At 45.3% G+C, this 9,731-nt stretch overlaps 1 protein-coding gene across 1 annotated transcript in view; it reads right to left on the bottom strand.

Annotated features, from left to right (window-relative positions):
- Positions 1 to 2,155: 2,155 nt before the first annotated feature.
- Positions 2,156 to 9,731, bottom strand: part of dmtn (dematin actin binding protein) — a 25,382-nt gene continuing 17,806 nt past the window's right edge. Inside the window, exon 14 of the mRNA XM_078271743.1 lies at positions 2,156 to 6,307. Coding sequence (XP_078127869.1) covers positions 6,194 to 6,307 — 114 coding nt within the window. The 3' untranslated portion in view covers positions 2,156 to 6,193. The remainder of the gene's footprint in view (positions 6,308 to 9,731) is intronic.

Consider the following 9,731-nt stretch of genomic DNA (forward strand, 5'->3'; position numbering starts at 1 on the left):
TGTGTGTGTGTGTGTGTGTTTCCCTGTATGTGTGCCTGTGTGGTGTGTGTGTGTGCCTGTGTGGAGGTGTGTGTGTATGTGTGTGTGCCTGTGTGGAGGGGTGTTTCCCTGTGTGTGTGTGTGTGTGTTTCCCTGTGTGTGTGTGTGTGTGTTTCCCTGTGTGTGTGTGTGTGTGTGAGATTGCTTGGTGTGTGTGTGTGTGTGTGTGTGTGTGAGAGATTGCTTGGGTGGAGGGGTGTTTCCCTGTGTGTGTGTGTGTTTCCCTGTGTGTGTGTGTGTGTGTGTGTGTGTGTGTGTGTGTGTGTGAGAGATTGCTTGGTGTGTGTGTGTGTGTGTGTGTGTGTGTGTGTGTGTGAGATTGCTTGTGTGGAGGGGTGTTTCCCTGTGCGTATGTGTGTTTCCCTGTGTGTGTGTGTGTGTGTGTGTGTGAGATTGCTTGGTGTGTGTGTGTGTGAGATTGCTTGTGTGGAGGGGTGTTTCCCTGTGCGTGTGTGTGTTTCCCTGTGTGTGTGTGTGTGTGTGAGATTGCTTGGTATGTGTGTGTGTGTGTGTGTGGGGGGGGGGGAGGGTGTTCCCTGTGTGTGTGTGTGTGTGTGTGTGTGAGATTGCTTGGTATGTGTGTGGGTGGGGGTGTGTGTGTGTGTGTGTGTGTGTGTGTGTGTGTGTGTGAGATTGCTTGGTGTGTGTGTGTGTGTGTGTGTGTGTGTGTGTGTGAGATTGCTTGGTGTGTGTGTGTGTGTGTGTGTGTGTGTTTCTCTGTGCGTGTGTGTATGTGTGTTTCCCTGTGCGTGTGTGTGTGCCTATGTGGAGGTGTGTTTCCCTGTGCGTGTGTGTTTCCCTGTGTGTGTGTGTGTGTGTGTGTGAGATTGCTTGGTATGTGTGTTTGTGTATGTGTTTCTCTGTGCGTGTGTGTGTTTCCCTGTGCGTGTGTGTGTGCGCGCCTGCGTGGAGGTGTGTGTGTGTTTCCCTGTATGTGTGCCTGATTGGTGTGTGTGTTTCCCTGTACGTGTGTGTGTGTGTGTGCCTGTGTGGAGGTGTGTGTGTGTGTGCCTGTGTGGAGGGGTGTGTGTATGTGTGTGTGCCTGTGTGGAGGGTGTGTGTATGTGTGTGTGCCTGTGTGGAGGGGTGTGTGTATGTGTGTGTGCCTGTGTGGAGGGGTGTTTCCCTGTGCGTGTGTGTGTGTGTGTGTGCGTGTGTGTGTGTGAGAAAACCAAGTGAACTGAAACTTTAAACCTGTTCAGCAGGGTGTGATGGGTTCAAGAGACACACGACATCAGAACAGCGTCTGTTTTCCTCCCATTTATTTCACTCATTTACATCATACGTGTGTGTGTGAGATTGCTTGGTGTGTGTGTGTGTGTGTGTTTCTCTGTGCGTGTGTATGTGTGTGTGTTTCTCTGTGCGTGTGTATGTGTGTGTGTTTCCCTGTGCGTGTGTGTGCGCGCCTGCGTGGAGGTGTGTGTGTGTGTGTGTGTGTGTGCCTGTGTGGAGGTGTGTGTGTGCGTGTGTGATTGCTTGGTATGTGTGTGTGTGTGTGTGTGTGTGTGTGTGTGATTGCTTGGTATGTGTGTGTGTGTGCGTGTGTGCCTGTGTGGAGGTGTGCGTGCGTGTGTGTGTGCCTGTGTGGAGGTGTGTGTGGAGGTGTGTGTGTATGTGTGTGTGCCTGTGTGGAGGTGTGTGTGTATGTGTGTGTGCCTGTGTGGAGGGGTGTTTCCCTGTGCGTGTGTGTGTGTGTGTGCGTGTGTGTGTGTGAGAAAACCAAGTGAACTGAAACTTTAAACCTGTTCAGCAGGGTGTGATGGGTTCAAGAGACACACGACATCAGAACAGCGTCTGTTTTTCCTCCCATTTATTTCACTCATTTACATCATACGTGTGTGTGTGAGATTGCTTGGTGTGTGTGTGTGTGTGTGTTTCTCTGTGCGTGTGTATGTGTGTGTGTTTCTCTGTGCGTGTGTGTGTGTGTGTGTGCGTGTGTGTGTGTGTGTGTGTGTGTGTGGCGTATGTGTGTGTGTGTGTGTGTGTGTGTGTGTGTGTGTGTGTGTGATTGCTTGGTATGTGCGTGTGTGTGTGTGAGAAAACCAAGTGAACTGAAACGTTAAACCTGTTCAGCAGGGTGTGATGGGTTCAAGAGACACACGACATCAGAACAGCGTCTGTTTTTCTCCCATTTATTTCACTCTTTTACATCGTACAACAGAGACATTGAGGACCGGATGGAGTGGAGATGTTTCCAGATGGGTGAAGAACGGACAAACTTGAAGACGGCGCCAGAGAGACGCTTTCTATCCAGTATAGACTCTACTATGTTGATTAGTACGAACTGCTCCTTTAAAATGAAGAATGTAGTCGCGGGCGAGTTGAGCGAGGAATAAAGTCTTTAAAAAAACATCTGTACAGCAGAAATAATGTGTCCAAAGTAAAAACAGTTCACAGTAACAATTACAACCTTGAAATGAATGAAAAAGCTCCACGTAATAAATAGATATTACAACCTGTTACATGTTGAATACGTGACGTTATTAAGATTCAAGTTCAAAGCAGAAACTGGTCAGAGGACTGAAGCAGGACGATCTGTTAACCGCTGTCATGAATCTGGTTTTAAACATCCCAAAAAACACGGAGGGAAGGATGTGTATGATAGGAGATGAAATGAACATAACTGAAATGGAAATGTAGGTGTTTTGAGCTCCGTGGAAAAAAAATATAGAGTTAAAACTGGGATCGGCAGCCATCCGATGGCAAGCTGTTTTAACTTTTTGACTAGTAACAGACCGGCTACATACAAAGACGTATCCTAAAGGCAGCTATAGTGAAATCACCATCTTTTAGTTTGCACGTATAGCATGTGTGTATACAGGGACGTAGCACAAGATTCTGGGCCCTGTAGAAAGGCATTTTCTATGGGCCCCTCCCCGCATCCACAGCTATTCATTCTAGCATCTTTTTGGGCCTCCTCACATCAGGGCCCTGGGTACTCAGGCCCCTTTTTCCCCCCAGTCCGACGCCCCGGACTTGTGTATACAAGGGAGAATATATCGGAGGCACGTTCGCGAGTCTGCCCTCTCATTGGCTACCGCTCTCCCAAAGTCAGAGCGGTGAACATCCGGGCACTTTGTCACAGGGAATGAATTGAATCGCGCCGCTCTGTCGTTATTTCAGCTGCCTGTGGAAACCCAGCGTAACATATGCGGAAAAACAGGACAGTCTTCTATTTTTATGTTTTACGTGAGCTGTGTGCGGCCCTTTTACACAGAAATGGATCATAACGTGTCTATATGTCTTTTAAATTAAACTACCGATACACAGGAAACGACTACATGACTGTCAGTGAGCGTGTTGGCAGTTTCATTTTGAGAGTTTCTGTTTTTATTTCTTGTTTCCCTCCCCTGTGTCCTCTGATAACAGCTGACAGTAGATTGATGTTTTCACAGCTCTGTGACAGTAGATTGATGTTTTCACAGCTCTGTGACAGTAGATTGATGTTTTCACAGCTCTGTGCCGGCTCCAAAAACCTGAAGAAACAACAACAATCCCAAATCAAAAAGCTCTCCATCTTGCCTGTGACTCCCACAATCCTACGCTGCGTGGCGTTGCAGGTGGAGACGGTTAAAAGATACATTCAGCGGCACATATACGCTCCGCTAACACTCTGCATACGTTACGCTTTCAATATAGCCAAAGCGTAAGAAATGAAGTACAGGTATCTGCAATAAATATCAATTTTTTTGGTAATTTTTGTACTGCCTAGCACAGCTTTAATTAGTGAATGTTAGAAGTGTTTTTTTTGGACTTTGGATATAATATTCTAATGTTTTAACAGTCTTGAGTCTGCATTTTAAAGGGGAACTATGCAGTTTTTTTTTTTAGCTTAATTTACCTTAACTGAGTCATTGGAATGGTTATATGACTTTTTTTCGGGTTGAATGGTGGTCGTCTCGCTCCCTCCTAGCGCCTGTGAGCCGAAAAACCACCCTTGCGAACTTTGGGCCTGCAAGGTTGCCTCAGTGTCAGAAGGTATGGCGTGATATCAGGTCTCGCCACATGTAACGAATAGCTTCTCTGCACTGCACACATTTAGGAACCGGCTAGCTATAAGAACAAGGTAGCGATGGAGTTTTTCACACTATCGTCATGGCTGAGCCGGCAAAAAAGAAGCAGAAAGCTAGGAAAGCATCGTCGGAGGAACAGAGAAAGAGGAAACGGCAGACTGACCAGGAGAGAGGAGTCAGACACGAGCAAACATCAGACCTGCGTTTTCAGAATGGCGAGAACTGAGACAAACGGAAGCCTGCAAATCCGATGCTGACCTGGCCGCCTTGCTGTTGCACTTGTAAGTATCTTTGGGATAAACTCAGTTTATTGCTTTGTATTTGTTGTTATTGTGACCTCACGATGTTTGCTATTGTCTGTAAAGGTTTTTATTATGATCGCTGTCTGTTACAGGCTTACTAGCTAGCTAGCTAGCTGTCTACCTCAGTGGACAGATAGTCTACCTCAGTGGACATGGCTCCGTGCGTTCGACGGCTACTATGAAAACAAATGCAAATGACCAGAGGGAGAAGATGGGAAGCGGGAGAGAGTCGCCAACGAGTTTTTACGACAGTGTTGCCAAATATCTATTTTGAAGCTGTAGGGGGAGCTCTATAGAGAAACCTGCCAGCAAAAAGTCAGAAAACAGTGAAGAAATGGCCAAAACTGCATAGTGCCCCTTTAATATGAGTTACCATCAGTTAAAGGTGGTCAGTGTAGAGCACGCGAAAAAAAGAGCCAGTGTCTCTATAAAAGAAGCAGATTGAACATCCTATAATCACATTCTTTTAGTCTTAAGACGTACTCCGTCTTCTCATGGCAGTCATTGTTCTGAAATATAAAAAAAACGTCACTTTATTATAAATAAACTCGTGACTTTTGTCCCTGTCAGGATCCTGTAGGAATGATTCTTTGCAAGATTTTTTTTTGCAGTAATCTGATTGGTCGGTAGTCGTAGGGTATCCCTGCATCCCGGCGGTTACCACGGCGATCCTCCGCGTTTAAAAAAGTGACCCAGAGTTCATGACACCGAAAGAGTTCGACAGCTGCTGAAAGCAAAATGGTATCAATCAAACTTTTTTAGTTTTGTTTTTCACGTGGTATTTTTGGGCGGAGGGATTTGCTCGCAGCACCTGAGAAGCCCCGTGTGAGGAGCAGAGAGTAGCAGTGCTTCGCCTTCTGAGAATATAGTTCCCAGTATGTATACAGTTAGAAGATGGCTGTGTGTCATGTGACCTTGTTATTTGTACACGCTGTGACTCTACAAATCACAACATGTAAATAGGAACATGTTGGCGTTATTTTGTCACTTATTGGGAGCAGTAGGCTAGATGGAGCCGGTTACCTCCAGGATCTGTGCTAAGCTAGGCTAGATGGAGCAGGTTACCTCCAGGATCTGTGCTAAGCTAGGCTAGATGGAGCTGGTTACCTCCAGGATCTGTGCTAAGCTAGGCTAGATGGAGCTGGTTACCTGCAGGATCTGTGCTAAGCTAGGCTAGATGGAGCAGGTTACCTCCAGGATCTGTGCTAAGCTAGGCTAGATGGAGCTGGTTACCTCCAGGATCTGTGCTAAGCTAGGCTAGCGGTGGGGGCGTCAGACAAAGATAGGACACACACGGAGATGAGAAGGGTATGTCTGGACTTATCTAACTCTGGGTGATACGGTGAATAAGACAAAGTCACAATAAGTCGCCGTGTTCCTTTACCCAAATAGTTTAGTTTGACTTCACAACCTTGACAGACGAGTTGGGGATGAGAACGAGGCTTTAAATGACACAGGAAAAGCTTAAAATGCTTCAACGTGATGCGTGAAATGTCCTTAAAAGTGGGCGTGTTATTTATATGTTTGGCTAACGTGCTAACGTCTGACATCCTGCCGCAGACCTCTGGAGCTCAGAGAAACAAACTGTGATGATGATGACGAGCGGACACGTAACTATTGTGATGTGCGAGCGGTGCAGGTTATAAGTGCAGCACAGGTAACATGTCTGAGTGTCAGTGCATCCGTTAGTAAAGGGTCGGTCCAGCGACGTGATTGGTTAGTTAGATGGCGGACATGTTTTGTGGGTTTTTCACATTTGATGTTTTTTTTTCCTTCCTTTTCCCAAAAAGCAGGCGGTTCATCAAAAGTTATCTGCGCGGGCAGTGAGGTCACTTCCTGTTAGAAGAGCGAGGCTTTCTTCTTGAGTTCGTTTCGTCTCCACAGAGAGAGGCGGTCGAACTCGCCGATCGACATCCCGAAGATCTGCTCAAACTGCTCCGAGGATAGATGCCTCTGAGAGGAGAAGATAAAGAACCATTTAGAAAATATAACAGAAGGTATGGAAGCACATTGCTGCCACAAAAAACAAAAAGATCGCCTACCAAACAGACTTTGAACAGACTACAGTCTGACACCATCTCACATCTAAAGACAATCCCATCTAACGTTAAGGACTGTCATAATACTGTAAAGACTGGGCACCTGTCAGGGTCACACATTGCAAGACTACAACTAGATTCCTTTTGAAAAATTTAACCAACTTAAAGGAGAATTTTGGTTGATTTCAACACGTAGCTCTGTTGTTTGTGGTGTCAGTAGCAAGAAAAACGAAAATAATCGGTGTTGCCTACACCAAGTTATCCTCCTGCTAGCGTTAGCAGCCCGGCGGCTGAAAGGGGGCAGGTTTTAAACGTGCTTTTAGCGTCTTAACACGTTTGAGATGTCATTACAAGTGCCTACCGATGTGAAGTGATTCCTAAGAACTTGTGAAAGTACTTCTGTCTGCGCTGAGTAACCCAGTGCATCTCTCTCAAAGAAACTAACGTGGATGGTTCCATACAACCATTACTCTTCACGGGTAAAATAAATGATCAGTTCAATACTTGAACTGAATTTGGGTCCAACCATCCATCCATCTTCATCCGCTTATCCGGGGTCGGGTCGCGGGGGTAGCAGCTCCAGCAGGGGACCCCAAACTTCCCTTTCCCGGGCCACATTAACCAGCTCCGACTGGGGGATCCCGAGGCGTTCCCAGGCCAGGTTAGAGATATAATCCCTCCACCTAGTCCTGGGTCTCCCCCGAGGCCTCCTCCCAGCTGGACGTGCCTGGAACACCTCCCTAGGGAGGCGCCCAGGGGGCATCCTTACCAGATGCCCGAACCACCTCAACTGGCTCCTTTCGACGCAAAGGAGCAGCGGCTCTACTCCGAGCTCCTCACGGATGACTGAGCTTCTCACCCTCGCGATGAGATCCCCAGCCCACCGAACTGCAACCCCTCTCCACCCCGACTACGCCTCGATATCCTGTCCATAAATACTACAAACAGGATTGGTGACAAAGCGCAGCCCTGGCGGAGGCCAACTCTCACCTGAAACGAGTCCGACTTACTGCCGAGAACCCGGACACAGCTCTCGCTTTGGTCGTACAGAGATTGGATGGCCCTGAGAAGGGACCCCCTCACCCCGTACTCCCGCAGCACCTCCCACAGTATCTCCCGGGGCACCCGGTCATACGCCTTCTCCAGATCCACAAAACACATGTAGACTGGTTGGGCATACTCCCAGGCTCCCTCCAGGATCCTTGCGAGAGTAAAGATCTGGTCCGTTGTTCCACGACCAGGACGGAATCCGCATTGTTCCTCTTCAACCTGAGATTCGACTATCGACCGAACCCTCCTTTCCAGCACCTTGGAGTAGACTTTACCGGGGAGGCTGAGAAGTGTGATACCCCTGTAATTGGCACACACCCTCTGGTCCCCCTTTTTAAAAAGGGGAACCACCACCCCGGTCTGCCACTCCTTAGGCACCGTCCCAGACTTCCACGCATGTTGAATTTGGGTGTTTTATTTAATTTTATAGCATTTGAAAAAAAGAAAATGAAGAATGTTGATAAAAAAGTGACAAAATCGTTGGAAAAAGCTTCAAAAATGCGAGAAAAAAATCGACAAACATCCCAAAAACATCGCTGGAAAAATATTGACAAAAACGTCGGAAATAGTGACAAAAAACCTGGAAATAAATCGACAAAAACATTAAAAATAATCGCTACAACAAATCGACAAAAACGTTGGAAATAGTGACAAAAAAAATTGAATAAATTGACAAAAACATCTAAAAAAAACTTGGGGAAAAAATCGACAAAAACATCCAAAAAAACCTGGAAAAAAATCGACAAAAACATCCAAAAAACCTGGAAAAAAATCGACAAAAACATCCCAAAAAAAACCTGGAAAAAAATCGACAAAAACATCCAAAAAAACCTGGAAAAAAATCGACAAAAACTGGAAAAAAATTGACAAAAACATCCAAAAAAACTGGAAAAAATCGACAAAAACATCAAATAAAACCTGGAAAAAATCGACAAAAACATTAAATAAAACCTGGAAAAAATCGACAAAAACATTAAAAAAACCTGGAAAAAAATCGACAAAAACATAAAAAAAACTGGAAAAAATCGACAAAAACATCCAAAAAAACTGGAAAAAATCGACAAAAACATAACAAAAAATCTGTGACAAAATAGTGACAAAAAAACTGGAAAAATCCCCAAAAGAAATCACTGAAAACTAAACAAAAACATCCAAAATGTCATTACCATTGTCTACCCATGTGCAGTGAGTCTGACTGCAGGAGACGTGACAGAAAGGCATGAACGTTGTTAATCCAGCCAGCACAGACCTCAGTTTAGTTCTGGTATTTTCAATTGTCGGACTCATACAATCCAATATTCCAAAATGTATTTTTTCTACCAAAAAACGATGTAGCGACATAGATCTGTGTGGACTTCAGAACTAAACCGACTGGCTGATATTAGCACAACTTTCATGCATTTCTTTCTACACACAAGTAAACGTTGCATCTATAATAATACATCGTCATTTATTAGCTGATTATGTTTTGGTTTGAATCTTTGTGTTGTCTTCGGGTCAAAATTGAAAATGAACTTTTTTTTGGCGTTATCCCCCTTTTTCAATACTTTGGACCTTTTTAAAAAAGTTCAGTTTTTTTAACCCTTTCTTTATTCATGATCAATCAACCTAATTTATAACATTATGTCTAATTTTTTTTGTTAAAAAACAAGCAGAAATAATTAATTATTTTGACTAATAGTTAAGATCACTGTCCTAAGGAGTGTCCCGGGACAGTCAGACACTGTCCTGTACACTGTCCTGTGACTCCCATGACTGTCCCGGGAGTCATAGGACAGTGTCTGACTGTCCCGGGACAGTCATGGGAGTCACAGGACAGTGTATGGGTGTCATAGGACAGTGTCTGACTGTCCCGGGACAGTGATGGGAGTCACGGGACAGTGATGGGAGTCACGGGACAGTGATGGGAGTCACAGGACAGTGTCTGGGAGTCATAGGACAGTGTCTGACTGTCCCGGGACAGTCATGGGAGTCACAGGAAAGTGTATGGGTGCGCATCACAGGACAGTCAGACACTGTCCTGTGACTCCCATGACTGTCCCGGGACAGTCAGACACTGTCCTATGACTCCCAGACACTGTCCTGTGACTCCCATGACTGTCCCGGGACAGTCAGACACTGTCCTGTGACTTTTTCCAACGACTTTTTTGTTGATTTTTTTTCCAGCGTTTTTTTTTGATGGTTTTGTTGATTTTCTGTCAGCGTTTTTATTTTTTTTAATGTTTTTATCGATTTTTTTTTCTCGCGTTTTGGAAGTTTTTTCCAACAATTCTGTCACTTTTTTTTCA

This window comes from Sander vitreus, chromosome 16, assembly GCF_031162955.1.
Source record: "Sander vitreus isolate 19-12246 chromosome 16, sanVit1, whole genome shotgun sequence".
Classification (NCBI taxonomy): Eukaryota; Metazoa; Chordata; class Actinopteri; order Perciformes; family Percidae; genus Sander; species Sander vitreus.